Source organism: Mesoplodon densirostris, chromosome 2, assembly GCF_025265405.1.
Source record: "Mesoplodon densirostris isolate mMesDen1 chromosome 2, mMesDen1 primary haplotype, whole genome shotgun sequence".
In the NCBI taxonomy this organism is placed as follows: domain Eukaryota; kingdom Metazoa; phylum Chordata; class Mammalia; order Artiodactyla; family Ziphiidae; genus Mesoplodon; species Mesoplodon densirostris.
In genome coordinates this window covers 17,856,495-17,874,356 of record NC_082662.1, presented here as the reverse complement: position 1 = coordinate 17,874,356, position 17,862 = coordinate 17,856,495, and the positions used below count along the sequence as shown (strand labels likewise).

Genomic DNA, 17,862 nt, shown 5'->3' with positions numbered 1-17,862 from the left:
ACCTATTTCCCCATCTGTGAAATGGGTGAGTTAGGCTAATAGTTTCCTTCCAGCACTCTGAGGTCATTGAGTCCAATTCGGGGCCCCCAGCACAGTCCAGGATTCTGTGGTTCTTCCCTCCATTCACCCAGTGCTTTCTCTCACCACAGGTGTGCCCCAGGTTACTATGGCAACCCCAGCCAGGGCCAGCCTTGTCGAAGTGAGTCCGGTTGGGGAGGCTTTTGGGATCTGGCTACCCTAGGGGTGGAGCTAGGACAGAGCCTTTGTTCTCCTTCAACCTGTGGCAAGTGACTTTTACCCTTCTGAGCCTCGGCTTCTTTATCTGTAAAACGGGGGCAGTAAAAGGCCCACGTACCCCAGAGGGCTGCTGTGAATGTGTATAATGCCTGTGCGTGGTAGGTGTTCAGAAACAAACACTTCCTCTCTCAGGTGGCAAGTTAGATGCCCAGAGGGTGGTGAAATGGGGATGCTCGGTGGCAGGTTTGGGGTTCCAGCTGTGGCTTCCCTCCACCTCAGGAGACGGCCAATTGCCAGGGCCGATCGGCTGTGGCTGTGACCCCCAGGGCAGCATCAGCGACCAGTGTGACTCTGCTGGACAATGCCAGTGCAAGGTTAGTACAAACCCCTGCCCTCCACGAGGCCCTGGACCGCGGCCACAGTGGTTGCCAGGCCTTCCCTGTCACCATACCCTCAGGGCTGTCCCTGCGCCCCCGCCACCCTTCCTCGCAGGACCCATCTCTGCCCTACTGCTCGGGGCCTCGTGGAAAGTCAGGCAGCATCTGATGGGAGCTGGGGCCTAGGCATGGGGGCAGCAGGGGCTCCCCAGAACTGCTGGAAGTGGCTGGGAAGCCTGGCCTCAAAGGCTGCTGAAGGTGCAAGAGAGCCATCCGAGCTCCCCGCACCCACCTTTCTACCCATCCTCCAGGCCCAGGTGGAAGGCCTCACCTGCAGCTATTGCCGGCCCCACCACTTTCACCTGAGCGCCAGCAACCCGGTTGGCTGCCTGCCCTGCTTCTGCATGGGCATCACCCAGCAGTGCACCAGCTCTTCCTACACGCGCCACCTGGTAAGAGCCCCTACACTGCCCCAGCACCGGGGCCTGCCGCCGGCCTCTCCTGGCTCATCACTAGGGCGGGGCAGGTGAGAAGCCTAGCCCAGTGGCATCCCCATGCCTCCATCACTGCCCATGTAAGCACAGATCCCAGCAACCCTCGCCCCCGCCCCTAATGCCCTCCCCATGACCCCATTATTGTTTATGTCATCACTGACCCCAACCCCCTCCTTCCCCCAAATGTCCTCTCCATTTCCCCATCATTTCTGTCCTAGCCCTGGTCTCACCATCCCCCCATTCCCCATTCTAATGCCCACCCCCGCCCCTCCCCCACCAAGGTGCCTGCCCCAGCGCCCAGGCTGACCCCCATCCTCCTTCTGCTGCCAGATCTCCACCCACTTTGCCCCTGGGGACTTCCAAGGCTTCACCCTGGTGAACCCACAGCGGAACAGCCACCTGACAGGAGGCTTCACCGTGGAACCAGTGCCCGAGGGTGCCCAGCTTACTTTTGGCAACTTCGCCAACCTTGGCCACGAGTCCTTCTACTGGCAGCTGCCGGAGGCATACCAGGGAGACAAGGTGTGACATGCAGCAGGGCCTGGCAGACCCTGCCTGATCGCCAGCTCTGAGCCAGGCCCCTGCCAAGCCCTGGGGCCAGCAGGGACTCAGACACGAGTTGACCTCAGAGCAGTCTGGGCTGGCAGAGAAGCATGCCATGTCATGGTTAAGCGTGCAGCCTTTGGGGTCATATAGGCCTCGGTCTAAACCCAGCCCTGCCGCTTCCCAGCTGGCTGCCTTTTGATAAACCTCAGCTCCAAAGCAGTTCCTCCAAAGGAGGATTAGAGCTCATGCCTGGTGCATAATAAGTGCTCCCCTGTTAACGATTATTAGCTTTCGTGCAGTTAGTCAACAAACAGGTCCTGAGCGAGGCCCTGGAAACACAAGGACAAATGAGACACAGTTTCAGTTTCATTCATTTGCTCACACATGGAATTCCCTCTGTGCTGTCAGCCCTGTGCTTGGTGTTGGGTATTCTTATTAGAGGTCATATTTACTGATCTCTTACTCTGTGCTGGGCACTGTTGCAAGCACTTTTACATGTCGTAAATCACAACTGCATGAGCTAAGTACAACTACTGCCCTATTGCGTAAGTGAGAAGACTGAGGTGAGAGAGGTTAGGTGACTTGCCTGGGCTCCCACAGCCTGAAGGTGGCAATGCTGGGATTCCAACCAGGTCAGAGGCCGCCCTTAAATACTACACTAGTCGGAGTCGTTGCTCCGCCAGTGTCACGGTCTAGCGCGGAGGTGATGGGGCGATGGTGTTAGTAGCACGGTGGGGTGCAGGGTCTTTGGCTGGACTCCAGGACGGCTGCCCAAATGGGTTCTGTGAGTGGTCAGAGCCACCTGGGGGCACCCAGGGAAAGTGGGTCTTGGTACAAGCATCCCCTGCTGGCTGAGGCCGGTGTTCAAGCAGATGTGTCCCCACGCCCAGGGCCCCAGGAAGGTCAGGGACACTTAGGAGGGGGTGTTCAAGGCTGCCCTGTCCCTGTTCCTTGGACAGACCCACGTATCCCAGCCTCCTCCCAGGGCTGGCTGCCTTCTGGTCGCTTCTCCCTTCTCCTCCTTTCCTGGCCTCCGCGTCTTCCTCCCTCCTGCCCTGCAGCTTCAGACCTTTCTTTCTCTCTGATCCCCTCTCCTGGCATTTCCCTGTGCCCCACAGAGGGAGGCATATTTTGCGCGGATGCAACAGGCTCACCAGGTAGGCCCGCAATCTGAGTGGTGTGAAACTGATGTGACGTGGGCATGGTGTGTTCTTGGATGCCCTCAGCCCCGCATGGGGAGATGCCCAGTGCCCCGGGCATTATGGGTCCACGTGGACCCAGGTCGTGCCCGATGGCGCACGGTCAGGGCACTGCTGTGCCCAAGCCCTGTGATAGCAGGAGTTAGAGCCAGGACGGGTGTGTGCCTCGTCTACTGTGTGGTCTGGTCCTGGTGCCAACCGTCTGTGGCCAGAGCGGTGGCTGAGTTAGCCAGGAAACTAACTTGATGCTAAACCATGTGACTATACCTGGCCCACCAGGTTACCCCAGCGCTGTCTCCCAAGCGGCCTCCATTAACCATCTGTGTGTGTACGGCCCTCCACGGCCTGGAGTTAACCCTGTGTGCCAGCCTGGAGAAGGGAGCATGCGTCTTTCTCCCCAGTCCGCGTGGGCCTTTCTGGCTGCCATATCCACGGGGAGAGGACACCCCCCAGGGCTCCAGCTCTAGGGCTCTGGGAGGGTCTGAGCTGGCCTGTGCCCTCTACCTGTCAGAACCGCACGTCCCTCTCAGAGGAGCAGTTGAGGGCAGCTGTGGCTGCTGGGAGGATCCTGGGGCCCCCACAGGGCAAGGGCCGGACACAGCAGCTGTCACAGAGGACAGCCAAGGCCTGGCTGGGGACAGCCTGTGTCTAGGGCCCCAGGGAAGAAATCAGCACAGTCCAAGTAGGAGCTTGGGGCTGAGGCCCTGGCCTTCCTGGGCCTTTATTTTCCCCCAGGCCAGGCCAGGCCCCAACCTGATGCCCAGACCACTCCAGTGTTGCCCTTGGGAAGCATTACAGAACTGTGAGTGGCTTGGGCTGGTACCATGGGCATGCATGGAACGTGAGGCCCACGGAGCCGTCTCGGCACCACATATGCCCCTGGGGCTGCCTCCAGCCCCTCTAGCCTGAGCTTGGGCAGAACTGTCTGCCCCTCTCTTACCAGGGGTACCCACTCTATGAGCTTCTCCCCGTAGTCTGGGCCCATTCCAGGGAGCTCCACCAGTCTCACCGGGAGCAAAAGGGCAGCAGGTACAAAGGCCGGAGCGTCAGGCATCGGCACTTGTGAACAGATAGCACAGGCGTGGGCGGCTGGTTGGACCTGGCCCGACCTGGGGGCAGGCAGAGCCTCACGGTGTCCTTTCTGTCCTTCTGCTCCTTTCCTCTGTCCTGCCCTCTCTCTCGGTCCCCCAGGTGGATGAGGCCCAGAGGCGGATGGATGCCGAGATCTGGCGGCTCCTTTCCAGCTTTGCTGCCCACCCCCGGCCCCCTCCCCAGGGGCTCTCGCCCCGTCCCCAGCCGGCAGCTGCTCTGCAAGCAGCTCTGCTCTCCCCCTCCCCCTCCTCCCCCCTCCTCCTCTGCTTCTCTGTCTTCCTCAGCAGGCTCTCAGGTATGTGCCAAAGCACCCACCAAGGGACACGCCCCCCACACCCATCGTGTTTTCTAGACTTCAGTTTTCTTTGAACCAATTTCACAAATTCTGCCATTTCTGCACACCACTTGGACAGTTATTTACTCCAGTTTTTTCTTTCAACCAATCATATACCAACTCAGTTATGCTAGTTTTACATTTTTAAATACACATTAAAACAGCCACTAAATTTTATTTATTTATTTATTTATTTATTTATTTATTTATGGCTGCGTTGGGTCTTTGTTGCTGCACACGGGCTTTCTCTAGTTGCGTTGAGTGGGGGCTACTCTTCACTGCGGTGCGCAGGCTTCTCATGGCAGTGGCTTCTCTTGTGGAGCACGGGCTCAGGAGTTGTGGCTCTTGGACCCTAGAGCACAGGCTCAGGGGTTGTGGCGCACGGGCTTAGTTGCTCCGCGGCATGTGAGATCTTCCCCGACCAGGGACTGAACCCGTGTCCCCTGCATTGACAGGTGGATTCTTAACCACTGCGCCACCAGGGTAGTCCCAAAATAGCCACTAAATTTTAAAATGTTCTCTGGTGTGCCCCGTAAATCATCTTGGGATCCACAAGGGGCGTAGCACCAGATGTGAGGAGACACCGACCCAAACCACGGCCAGTGAGAACAGTTGGGGTGTCCGGGTCCAGACAGGGGAGCAAGTTGTCCAAAGAGCTGGGCCAGGACCTGAGCTGTGGGGCTGGGGGTGGGGTTTCTATCCCTCTGCCCTCCTGGGCCTCCCTCTGGGGTCTGTTCTCACCCCCGTTGGGACCATCTCTGCCCTTTTGGCCCCCGACCTGTTCGATCCACTCTCACCACCTGTCCTTCTGTCCTAGTTCTCTCTCTCCTACAAAGGCTTCTCTCTGCTTCCTGAAAGCCTCTATTATTGGCAGCTGCCCAAAGCCTTCCTGGGGAACAAGGTAACAAGGATTTGGGGGGGTGGGGGAATAGGGGTGTCATCAAATCCTAAAATATCAGAGGGCCCTTTGTCAAAACCTTTTATGACACAAATGGGTAGGCCAAGGCCCAGAGAGGGGTCCCACATCCAGGTCAAAGTAGGGCTGAGATCGAACCCAGCTCAGCTCTTACCCTTCAGCGAGCCACAGTCCCCTGACAGAAAGGCTATCTTAACTGGGAGGTAAGGCACCTCTTCTTTGGTCTCCCTTTACCCTGTATCCAGGTCACTGACCTAGCTCTTGGGACTGCATTCATTCATTCAAGAAGCATTAAGTACTTACTGTGTGCTGTACTGTATATGCGTAGAATAAGACCCTGGCCTCCCAGAGTTCAATGTTAATCTGATTATCATTCCTGTCATGTCGGAATCACCGTCATCATCATCATCGTCATTATTAGTAGTATTGCATTTGTACTAGTATTGTTCCAGAAATGATTTAGAGTGCCTCTTAAGAACACACACAATATGCAATAAAATAACATTCAGAGAAGCAGACAAGACAGTCTGGTTCAGGGGGAAATGAAGGTAGGAAGCTTGCTGGAGCCAGGGGTGGAGCTGGGTGCAATGAGGGGAGTTAGCAAGCATTGAGGCCGTGTGCTCAGCAGGCCCTATGCTGAGTGCAGGGTTTTACGTGGCCTGCATTACTTAATCCTCATACTACCTTTCAAGGTAGGTATTATTTTTATTCCCATTTCCATAGGAGGAAAGTTGGGCTCAGAGAAGTTAAGTGACTTGCCCAAGGCTGTCCAGCCAATAGAGCTGGACTTGAACCCCAGTCTTAGACTGCAGGGTCTGCTCCCTTAGCCACCCTGCTGTACACACCTGCAGCTTGGCCCTAGACATGGCGATGAGCTTGCTGACATCCAAAGAAAATGGGAAACCAGCTGTTGCATGGTTATCTGGTTATGCCCCTAAATTCCTTACCTCACCCTGAGCTTGTGGAGAACATCCTCAGGGCCTGTGTAGCCCAGGGCCTGGCATGTCATCAGTAGATATTTAATAAATGCTCACCAACTGAATGAACACAAATGAGCAAATGGGCCAGGCCTGACACAGTGTGGTATTGACCTGAACAACTGCCCTAGTGGCAGAGGAGAGAAAGGAAAGTCCTGTGGGGCAGAGCTGGGGCCTTGGCTGCCCAAGTGGAAGCCCCCAGCAGCAAACAATAACGCTCTTCCAGTTGTGAGCAATAGGAAACCCGAGTCCAGCTGGCTTGCCCGCAGTGAAGAATCTATTGGCTCATGAAAGTACAAAGTACAAAGCCCAAAGATAGCTGGTATCAGGCATGGCTCGACCCAGGAGCTCATTAGGACTTTATCTCAGCTGGCATCATTCTCCAGCTTCCAATCTGACTAGTAAAGGGGGTTTTTCTGTTCCAGTAGAAAGGGCAGAAGTACCAGGTTCACATGTTCATCCCTGCTGGAGCAGAGAGGAGGAGGGGTGGAATGTGCAGATTGGCCAGACCTGGCTCACGTCTCCACTTTAGAGGAGGAGGGGCCGGGCCCCACAAACCACACAGGCTGCCTGTAGAACATAGTTTCCTTTCAAGGAAACCAGGACTACAGTTTGCAAAACAACAGGGGAAATGGACTCTGAGCAAACAAACAAAAACCACCTACCCAGGAGGCAAGAGTTCTGAGGGGCAACTTGCCGCATCCCCTTGCCCCCCCCATGGCTGAGAACTTCTGAACCCTCTGCAACCTCCCTGTGGTGGTCACAGTCATTACCCCTGTCTGCTTTATGGGAAATTCCTTTAATGGAAGGGACTTGGAGCTTGTTTGCTGGGATCGTGAGACAGTGGGAAATGGGAAACCCCATAAAACAGAATAGAGGCTTCTCAGGGTCACTGCCACCAGGTCTGAGACTGTGAAGGAACTGATAGATGTCCTGTCACTTAGGCAACCACCGGCCTCCGGTTGGGTGGGGAGGACAGCACGGGTGCAGAAAGGCCTCCAGAGGCTCCGCCCCCTCACCTGTCTGGTCGCACACCCCCCAGAGGAGGGCAGAGTCAGGTTGTGACTGCAGGGCTTGCCTCTTGCAGGTGGCAGCCTATGGCGGAAAGCTGCGGTACACCCTCTCCTACACGGCGGGGTCCCAGGGCAGCCCGCTGTCTGACCCTGATGTCCAGATCACGGTGAGCACATGGATTCCACACCGAGTGGGCAGAAGGGGAAGGTGGAGGCTGGGGGTACCCTCAGTGTTTCTTTCCTTTCAGTCCAGCACTCAGCTGGCCTGGCACCCACCCACTAGTTAGGCCCATGCCCCCGCCCCACCATCTGTTTGGACACTATGTAGGCAGAGGCCCAGCTGCTGGAAGATGGGGTAGTGGGCATGTACCTGACTCCTTTGAGTACGTGAGCTTGGGAGATTGGAGAGGTAGGAGACTGGGATTGGGAGAGGAGCCCACTGTCCCCGAGAGCCCCTCAGTTCCCCTCCCAAGCCCACTCGTGTCTCTCCAGGGCAACAACATCATGCTGGTGGCCTCCCAGCCAGCGCTGCAGGGCCCGGAGAGGAAGAGCTACGAGATCATCTTCCGAGAGGTGAGAGGCACTCGGCCACACCATGTCTGACCGTCTGCACCCTCCACCCTGCTTCGGAGCCTGGCTTTGACGCCAGCTACACTGCCTCTCACTCCCCCCATCCTCAGCTAACGGTCCTTGGCCAGTGCCTGGAAGGCAGGTGTTGGGGCTGGGGGCACTGCAGAAACAGCACACAAAGCCCAACGCCCCTCACCCTCATTTGCTGTCTTCCCCCACCAACCCAGGAATTCTGGCGCCGGCCTGATGGGCAGCCAGCCACCCGTGAGCACCTCCTGATGGCACTGGCTGACCTGGACGAGCTCCTGGTCCGGGCCACGTTCTCCTCGATGCCAGTAGCAGCCAGCATCAGCGCGGTCAGCCTGGAGGTGGCCCAGCCTGGGCCCTCAGAGGGACCCCGGGCCCTTGAGGTGGAGGAATGCCGCTGCCCCCCGGGCTATGTCGGCTTATCCTGCCAGGTGAGTGTGACCGGCCCAGATGCCTCTGCGCTAACTGGATCAGCAAGAGGTCAACTGGGCCACCTGTGATTACTGTCATAACTTTAATATACTCAGCAACATCTCATTTATTCTTCCCAACAGCACTGAGAGATGTGTAATTGTCCCCTCTTAACAGATTTTTTTTAAAAATGAGGCTCTGAAGGGTGCACAACTTACCCAAGGGCACATAGCTACACTCTGCAGACTTTAAGACCCAGCTCATGTTCCCAGTATGCCCGCCAGAGACAGAGAGACAGAGACACAAATTAGCCCAAAGCAGAGCATGGAAGTGCCTCAGAGTGGTGAACAGCGTGGATTAGAGTAGCATTCTAGGCAGGGGGTGCAGAATAAGCAGAAGCTCAGAAGGAGGAATGTGTGGGGACATAGCCTGCGATGCAGAAGGGTCACCCCTGGAAAGCTGAGTGGGGGGTGCTTCCTCAGGCCTGGAGCAAGGCTCCCTCCAGCAGGGACTGCCAAGCTGCTGAGGGAGTGCTGGGGTCAGAACTGAACCCCAGGAAAATTCCTCTGCCCCCAGTGAATGAGATGGATGGAGCGGGGGAGAGACAGTGAGTCCTATCGGGAGGGAAGAGCGGTAGGGGGTGGAAGAGAGGGCTGGCAGATGGAGGGACTCCAAGGACATTTGCAGGGTCCAGCTGGAGACTGAACACGAGGGCAGGGCCTGAGCTGACTGTTCACCACTGAATCCCTAGGCACGAAGCAGGCAACCAGTTAACATTTGATGAATGAATGTGGAACTGGGGAAGGGGGATCGCAGGAGGGAAGGGGGCAGGGCTGCAATGCCAAGTGGGTGGCAGGGAGGTCAAGCGTGGAAACAGCTAGCTCCCCACCCAGCCGAGGAAGTCCCAGTGGGAAGTCCACATCTCTGCAGCTTTACATCTGTGCACCTTTGCCGTGTCCACAAGAACTTTCAAATCCAAATAGATGAATTCACGTCCCTTGAAGTTATAAAATTTAACACATTTTGAAGGAGAACCCCTGGGGAAAGCAGAATCCTTGGTGCACGTTTTCCACAGCGAAGCAAAACAGATTTATAAACATCCCTTTGAAATGGTTGGGGAGTGAGGGCCTGGAGAGATTTCAAAGAAGGGGCAACGAACAGAAATTCATTATTGTCAGAACCCATGATTACTCACTTAGGATGTGGAAAACATCCTTGGTTATATGGGTGCTGCGTCTTTCACTTTACTGAGCAAATGTAAACATAGTCATAAAGGTCTTCGAGGACTCATCCCAAATCCAGGTCTCCTGAACTCCCTTTTTCCATCTCAGGGTTACACTTTTCAATAAAGACCCTGCCAGAAGACTTTTCAGGGATGAAGTCCTGGGGCTGGAGAAGGGTTCTCCGTTAAGAATGAACTGTTATTTCAGTATATCCAGAGTGACTGGAGATGCCAGGCAGGATGGGGGTGACACTGTCCCAGCTCTGGAGTGTTGGCAAAGTGAAGATGGGGGAGGAGAGCTACCAAGAGGGGGTGCTGGGGTGGAGAGCTGGGCCTGGAATTTCCCTGCCAAGAGCCAGTGGGAGTCTAGATGGTGGAGGGGGGATGGAGGAGACGGGTTCTAGGTCTGCTGTCTCTGGGTGGGACCACAATGGAGACAGAGACCAACTCTCCCCTCTACCCCCAGGACTGTGCCCCGGGCTACACGCGCACTGGGAGTGGACTCTACCTTGGCCACTGTGAGCTGTGCGAATGCAATGGCCACTCAGACCTGTGCCACCCAGAGACCGGGGCCTGCTCGGTAAGATGCAAGCAGGGCCAGGGCAGGGGTCAGCTTGGCTGGGCCTGGGTGGGGTGTCAGGGCTGGCTGTGGGATAGGGAGGGGTTTGGTTTGGATAGACCCGGATCCAGGGGCAAGGTCGTGGGGCACATCCTATGGGGAAGAGCTCCTGGCCCAGCAGGTCTGGGCATCGAGGGGTTGCAGGCATGGTGGGGTGGCCAGAACTATGGAGTAACATCCTTCCTTATAAAGAAAACTTTGGGGGAATTCCCTGGCGGTCCAGTGGTTAGGACTCCACGCTTCCACTGCAGCGGGCACGGGTTCAGTCCCTGGTCGGGGAACTAAGATCCCTCAAGCCGCATGGCATGGCCAAAAAAAGAAAAGAAAAGAAAACTTTGGTTCCTGCTATTTCTTTTTTTTTTATGTTTATTTATTTATTTATTTATTTATTTTGCGGTACACGGGCCTCTCACCGCTGTGGCCTCTCCCCGTTGTGGCCTCTCCCGCTGTGGAGCACAGGCTCCGGATGCGCAGGCCCAGCGGCCATGGCCCACGGGCCCAGCCACCGCGCGGCATGTGGGATCTTCCCGAACCGGGGCACGAACCCACGTCCCCTGCATCGGCAGATGGACTCGCAACCACTGCGCCACCAGGGAAGCCCCCTGCTATTTCTTATCACCAAAGTGACACATGTTTTCTGTAGAAGAATCAGACTATAGAGATAACTTAAAAAGAAAGTAAAAATTCCCTGAAATCCTACCATCTGGAGGTAATTACTGTCAATGTTAGACTGTGGAGCTCTTTTGCTCTTTTTCTAGGCAAATATTTATGCAGATTAATATACCTTTCATTTTACAAATAACCATAGGATCACTGTGTTTTATGATCAACTTTTTTCACTTACAAGTTCATGACGTCTTTGAATATTTCAGTAGTTTTTTTGTTTGTTTGTTTGTTTGTTTGTTTGCGGTATGCAGGCCTCTCACTGTTGTGGCCTCTCCCGTTGCGGAGCACAGGCTCCGGACGCGCAGGCTCAGCGGCCATGGCTCACGGGCCCAGCCGCTCCGCGGCATGTGGGATGCTCCCAGACCGGGGCACGAACCCGTGTCCCCTGCATCAGCAGGCGGACTCTCAACCAGTGCGCCACCAGGGAAGCCCTTTCAGTAGTTTTTTATACCTGAACTTTTCAGAGTGATGTATGTATAGCTGTCCAGGGTATGTGGTCAAGGACCAGGGGTTGACAGAGCCACAAGCTAAATATGGAATGAGGAATATGCTACGTTAATAAAAGAAACATGGATCTCTTTGGAGGAAAACATAAAACCCACACACATTTTTACGATGAAGCACTTATTCCCAAAACTCCGCCCCCACATACTCATGTGGGGACTTTCCTCTGATATTACAGGTATTTAGGTAGAAAAATGTAAGAAATGGAATCAGTATCATCCTTTTTGATAGCTATTTGGATGGGTGCTCTTTTTAATTTTCTCAGTTCTTTTTTCATGGTTTGTTTCCAGCATTTTGCTTTTATAAACACCACTGAGATGAACATCCTGTAGCGAAATCATTGTGCCCCTCTATGACTATCTCTTTAAGATAAGCTCACAAACATGGAATTTCGAGGTCAAGAGATTACAAAATTGTACAGGTTTTGGTAAATTTTGCCAAATAGCAAGTAGCTGACATCCTTGTGCCTCGCAGCAATGCCAGCACAACGCCGCCGGGGAGTTCTGCGAGCTGTGTGCACCTGGCTACTATGGAGACGCCACGGCTGGAACACCTGAGGACTGCCAGCCCTGTGCCTGCCCACTGACCAACCCAGAGAACATGTGGGTGCCCTTGCTCAAGGCTCAAGGAAGAACTTCCACTGGGGAGTGGAGGGCATTGAACTGACTTTTGGGGGAGAAGTGGAGGGAACAGGGTGGGGAGTGGGCGTCCCATGGCCTGACCTTTGCCTCTTATCCCAGGTTCTCCCGCACCTGTGAAAGCCTGGGAGCTGGTGGATACCGCTGCACAGCCTGCGAACCTGGCTACACTGGCCAGTACTGTGAGCAGTAAGTTTGCAAATAGGAGGGATGAAGGGAGGGGGCATATGGTAGACTCCTAGGGGAGAGTCCTGGATGATGTTGCTCAGAAAGGTCCCTACCAGGATCATGGCCCTCCCCTGCTCAAAACCCTTCCAAGATTCCCCATTGCCCTTGGGACCAGCCCAAGCTCCTTAGGTAGCTTTATCACTCTTCAGTCACATCCCATTTCTGACACCCAACTCTGTACTCTAGCTGGGCTTCATTTCTTGACTTCTTCATGTTCATCTCTTTGCATGTGCTATTTCCTCTTCATGGAACATTCTTCACCCTCAAACCGCCTGTTCCTGGCTAACTCCTGTTTAGCCTTCAAGGCTCAGCTTTATTCCCTCATTCAGCACATTTTTATTGAGCATCTACTGTGTGCCATGCAGTGTGCCAAGGTGTTGGAAATAAAGTAATGAGCAAAACAGAATCAGTCCCAGCCCTTATAGCTTCGCAACTATAATGGGAGACAAGATAGTGAGTAATCATACAAATACATAGTTAAAACAGTGATAAGTTCGCTACAGAGTACAGTCCACTCCGAGGGAATATAGCAGCTCAGCAGTCCCATCCTCTGGGAAGCCTCCTGATTTTCAGGGCTAGATTAGTGCCCCCCCCACCATGCCCTCACAACCCCCATAGATGTCCATCACTCTCATTTACATAGTTTCCATGTTAGTTTCCCAACAAGTCAGTTTCATAAGAGCAAGGACTTTATCATGTTTACTGTTATGTTTCAATAACCTTGCCTCGTAGTTGCTTAATAAACATCTGTTGAATGAATGTTTCCCTGAATCCAACCTACTGACATTTCCTCACACTCCCCTTTCTCAGCTCCCAGAGGCCCTGTGGTGGGGCTTTTTTGGTCTCTGAAGTCCTTCCAGAGCTCAGAGCTTCTTCACCCCATACTGGGCAGAGAGCTGAGCTTCTGTCTCCCCAAGTCCACTATGAGGCACTGGGTCCCCTGGGGTCTGACACAGCTGGTCCTTGTTTCTCCTACAGATGTGCCGCAGGATACGTGGGTAACCCCAATGTGCGAGGGGGTCAGTGCCTGCCACGGGGTAAGTGGGACCATGGTCTTGGGTCAAGGTGATGGGCAAGGCAGGGGACCCAGGGAATTTGAGAGTTACCAGGTCTGGGGAACAGGGTGAAGGGTGGGGCACGCGAGTGTTTGGGAGGGCAGAGATATCTGAGACAATGGTACATGCTGGGGGCCTCCTGCCTGAATGGCCTCTCCTGTCCCTCCCCCAGCAGACCAAGCCCCGCTGGTGGTCCAGGTCCATCCAACTCGGAGCATAGTACCCCAAGGTGGTCCCCACTCCCTGCGGTGCCAGGTCAGTGGGAGCCCACCCCACTACTTTTACTGGTCTCGTGAAGATGGGCGGCCCTTGCCCAGCAGCACCCAGCAACGACATCAAGGTACACATGGCCCCAGGCCCTTCGGCCATTCCAATGGAAAGGGAGGCACGGGTCTGACCCTGCCCTGCTGAGATCCTATAGGGACCCACACGCAGGACTGGGTGGGAAAAGGGGTACATCTGTACTAATGAGCTCCCATCTCCTTGCCACCAGGCTCCGAGCTCCACTTCCCCAGCGTCCAGCCTTCAGATGCTGGAGTCTACATTTGTACCTGTCGTAATCTCCATCATGCCAACACCAGCCGGGCAGAGCTGCTGGTCACTGGTGAGTTTCTACTCCTCTGTCCACAAGACTGCCTGTCCTGGGATGGGCTGCAAACTGCAGACCATCTACCAGAGGGGATGGTGGACGAGGACACTGGCCAGGAAGATGGAAAGAGGTGATGGGTCAAGGCTGATGTTAGAGGCAGAACTGGCAGGACTTGAGTCTGGTCATTGAGGGAGAGAGAAAAGCCTAGGGGTCTGGATTCCAGCAGCTGGGCAGAGTGCCATTTACTGAGATGAGAGAGGATCCAACAGGAGGGCACCTTCATTTGAGCTCCACCAAAAGCAGAGGCTGAGGCAAGGATTTGTGTGTACATAGTTTATTTGGGAAATGCAATGAAACAGGGAAGAGAAGGCATCCAATAAACAGTGTGTCATTGAACACATTACCACCTAAAGCAGTTGTTACTGAACACAGCCGAGGCAGCCCCGGGAAACTCCAGAGTAAAACATGCTCCTTGGAGTCCCCCTGCCCTCCGCCCTAGGGTCCAGGGATCTGGGGTATGTGCACACCAGCTCGTATCAGTCACTGACTGGGACCTGTTCCAGTAGCATCGATTCCCCTGCATTCTGTCCCACCTCATGGGCACACACAATGGTCACCCGTGGCCTGAGAAAACCCTCATGCAAAGAAATGCAGCAGCTGCAGAAGTCAGGCAGGTTGGTTCTGAAGTGACGAGGGGACATGGGTGGGGCACCAGCAACACCTGCCACCAACAGGTCCGAGGGAACCACAAGTTTGGTTTTGGACTTGTTAAAGTTTGAGAAGCTTGGGGAAACATTGAAGTAGGTACATCAGGTGGGCATTTGGATATGTGAATCTGGAACTCAGGAAAGAGGCCCTGGCCAGAGAAATGAATTTGGGAGCTGTTGGCATAGGGGTGGGGCAGGATGAAATTACCCAGGAGAGTGTAGCTCGAGAACAGGGCCCAGAACAGAGCCCCAAGGAGCTCCAACTGGAACAAATGGAGGAGGGAGGACAGCAAGAGAGTGAGCAGGGGCAGCCAGTAGACAGGAGGAGGCCGGGGGAGGTGGTGAGTTGGAAGTCAAGAGGGGAAACGGGGCCTCCCTGGTGGCGCAAGTGGTTGAGAGTCCGCCTGCCGATGCAGGGGATACGGGTTCGTGCCCTGGTCTGGGAGGATCCCATATGCCGCGGAGCGGCTGGGCCCGTGGGCCATGGCCGCTGAGCCTGCGCGTCCGGAGCCTGCGCGTCCGGAGCCTGCGCGTCCGGAGCCTGTGCTCCGCAACGGGGGAGGCCACAACAGTGAGAGGCCCGCATACCGCAAAAAAAAAAAAAAAAAGAGGGGAAACGACTTCCCGGAGAGAGTGGCCGTCCTCACCGGATGCCCTGGGAAGGTCAGCTTCAGACAGAGAAATAACCCTTGGAGGTCATGCCTTGACAAGAGCGGTTTGCAGTGGAGAGATGGGGTAGAGACTGGATGGGAGTGAGGCAAAGAAGGGATGGCAAGGCAGCCAGTGTACACAACTCTTTCAAGACTCTTGGCTCTGAAGGGAGGCCAAGAGATGGGGCAGTAGCTGAGGGGTGTATAGGGTCAAAGGGGCATTTTCAGAGATGAGAAATTCTAGAACACATTTGTCTATGGAGCAGAATGATCCCATGGGGAAGGAAAGGAGAGGGCACAGCAGGGGGAGGGGGTCCTTGGGAGGGGCTCCAGCACTCAGGAAGGGGAGTTGAGGTGGAGTGGGAGGTGGGGAGAAGTCTCATCCTTCAGGCACCAGGAAGGAGGGAGGTGGGAAGATTTAAGAACGTGGAAAATTCCTGACTAATTGTTTCAGTTCTCTCAAGAAGCGTGAGTTGAAGCCATGGAAGTGGAAGTGGGGGGGTTTCAGGAGGGTGGAGAAGTTGGGAGCAGGTGTGAAATGGTTGTTTGGGAGGATAGAAACTCAAACCAGACAGAGAAGCCCAGTTGGAGTGAAGTGCGAAGTGTTAAGAGCTCATTTGTGGTCTGTGATCATGAATTGGAGCCAAGGGGATCATGGTGTGATGTTCCCTGATCACAGCCTGCTGGGTGCTCAGTGCCAGCAGGAAGAAAGTACATGATGGGTTTCGGCCAGGATGAGGGAGGGCGGTGCCAGGGAGTGGAATGGAATCTAAGCCAGACTGGGAAGGAAGTGACATCCGGATGGGGTGATGAAGAGGGAGAGAAAGTGGCCACAGGACAGCGGCCTGGCCAGCACCCAGCTCACTGGGGGACCTCCCGTCCCGGCAGAGGCTCCCAGCAAGCCCATCACAGTGACAGTAGAAGAGCAGCGGAGCCAGAGCGTGCGTCCCGGAACCGACGTCACCTTCATCTGCACAGCCAAGAGCAAGGTGGGCGGGGCAGGGAGTGGGCATCAGTGAGGATCTGTCTTCTGGGGTCTCCAAGCCCCACCCGGACTCCCATCCCATCTCCCTTGTCCTGCCTGCAGTCTCCGGCTTACACCCTGGTGTGGACTCGCCTGCATAATGGGAAACTGCCAGCCCGAGCCATGGATTTCAACGGTATCCTGACCATTCGCAGTGTACAGCCTAGTGACGCGGGCACCTACGTGTGCACCGGCTCCAACATGTTCGCCATGGACCAGGGCACAGCTACGCTGCACGTGCAAGGTACACTGTTCATGTCCATGCCTGACTCACCCAGTCCTGACCTTTCTCCACATCCACCAAAATCAGTGACCATATCTTCATTCAGCTGACAGTTTCTGAAGTATGGCAGGTCCTGGCCTAGACTCGGGTGGGAGGGGACAAACAGGAGCTCTGCCCTCCTGCCCTCCATGTTCTGTAGGGAACAAGTGGACAAACAACATAATTACACAGGTGACCAGTGCTGGGACAGGAGTAAACACAGTGATTGGAAAGTGAGGAATGAGGTGGGAGAAGGGTGAGCTATTCTCCGTGGGGTGGTTGGGGAGGGCTTCTCTGAGGAGGTGACATCTCAGCTGAGACCTGAAGGAAAGAGAAGTTGTTCAGCCACATAAGAGCAGGCGGACGAAGCAGCATGTGCAAAGGCCCTGAAGCAGGAGCATGTTGATGTGTTTGAGGGACGCAAGGCCAGCGTGGCTGGAGCCATGGAGGGGAGGTGGGGTGAGGGACTTGAAGATGTGGGCAGAGGTGAGTACACGCAGTGGGTCACAGCAGGGAATTCAGATTTTGTTCTAAAAGCCACGGACAGGTCTTAAGTGGAGAAGTAACAAGACCCCATTGACATTTTTTTTCTTTTTTTTTGGCCACGCCATGTGGCATGCGGGATCTTAGTTCCCCGACTAGGGATCGAACCCACGCCCTCAGCAGTGAAAGAGCAGAGTCTTAACCCCTGGACCACGAGGGGATTCCCCCATTGACATTTTAAAGGCTCCCTCTGGCTGTTCTATGGACAAATGGCCACGAGGGGCTAGAGTGGAAGCAAAGAGAGTGGCAAGGAGGCTGTTGCCTTGGCTCCCTCCCCACCGTGACCACATACGCTTTCTCCTCCCTCGTCAGCCTCGGCCACCCCGTCTGCCCCCGTGGTCTCCATCCACCCGCCACAGCTCACAGTGCAGCCTGGGCAGCTGGCTGAGTTCCGCTGCAGTGCCACAGGGAAACCCACGCCCACCCTCGAGTGGACAGGTGAGGCCGTGGTGGGAATGACGGTCAGGGCCTGGCTCTCCTGCATATGGGGGCCAGTGGCAGGACTCTAGGCTGTGGACTTCAACCCCTGGGGGGCCTGGCAATGCCAATCCAGTGGGTGCTGACCCCACCTCTCCACATCAGGGGGCCCCGGTGGCCAGCTCCCTCAGAAGGCCCAAATCCATGGCGGCATCCTGCGCCTGCCAGCCGTCGAGCCCTCGGATCAAGCCCAGTACCTGTGTCGCGCCCACAGCAGCGCCGGGCAGCACGTGGCCAGGGCCGTGCTCCACGTGCACGGTGAGAGGACGGGGCTGAGGGTGGGCGGTTGGGAGCTCATGGCAGCCCAGAGAGGTGTTCTCACAGGGCTCTGTCTGCAGGGGGCAGCGGGCCTAGGGTCCAGGTGAGTCCAGAGAGGACCCAGGTACATGAAGGCCGCAGCATCAGGCTGTACTGCAGGGCTGCGGGTGTGCCCAGCGCCACCATCACCTGGAGGAAAGAGGGGGGCAGCCTCCCCCCACAGGTGA

The 17,862-nt window shown here is 55.5% G+C and overlaps 1 protein-coding gene across 6 annotated transcripts in view; it reads left to right on the top strand.

Annotated features, from left to right (window-relative positions):
* HSPG2 (heparan sulfate proteoglycan 2) overlaps positions 1-17,862 on the top strand; it is a 102,617-nt gene that overhangs the window by 57,249 nt on the left and 27,506 nt on the right. For 4 of the 6 annotated variants that reach the window (XM_060089118.1, XM_060089116.1, XM_060089120.1 and 1 more), the window contains 18 exons: positions 150-199; positions 517-611; positions 926-1,066; positions 1,439-1,630; positions 7,260-7,352; positions 7,678-7,758; positions 7,983-8,213; positions 9,882-9,995; positions 11,679-11,806; positions 11,945-12,031; positions 13,049-13,107; positions 13,298-13,465; positions 13,619-13,729; positions 15,960-16,060; positions 16,159-16,339; positions 17,213-17,338; positions 17,483-17,635; positions 17,716-17,858. In XM_060089118.1, the coding sequence (XP_059945101.1) occupies positions 150-199; positions 517-611; positions 926-1,066; positions 1,439-1,630; positions 7,260-7,352; positions 7,678-7,758; positions 7,983-8,213; positions 9,882-9,995; positions 11,679-11,806; positions 11,945-12,031; positions 13,049-13,107; positions 13,298-13,465; positions 13,619-13,729; positions 15,960-16,060; positions 16,159-16,339; positions 17,213-17,338; positions 17,483-17,635; positions 17,716-17,858 (2,254 nt within the window). The remainder of the gene's footprint in view (positions 1-149; positions 200-516; positions 612-925; positions 1,067-1,438; positions 1,631-7,259; positions 7,353-7,677; positions 7,759-7,982; positions 8,214-9,881; positions 9,996-11,678; positions 11,807-11,944; positions 12,032-13,048; positions 13,108-13,297; positions 13,466-13,618; positions 13,730-15,959; positions 16,061-16,158; positions 16,340-17,212; positions 17,339-17,482; positions 17,636-17,715; positions 17,859-17,862) is intronic. The other 2 variants (XM_060089119.1, XM_060089117.1) reach the window with 1 other exon arrangement.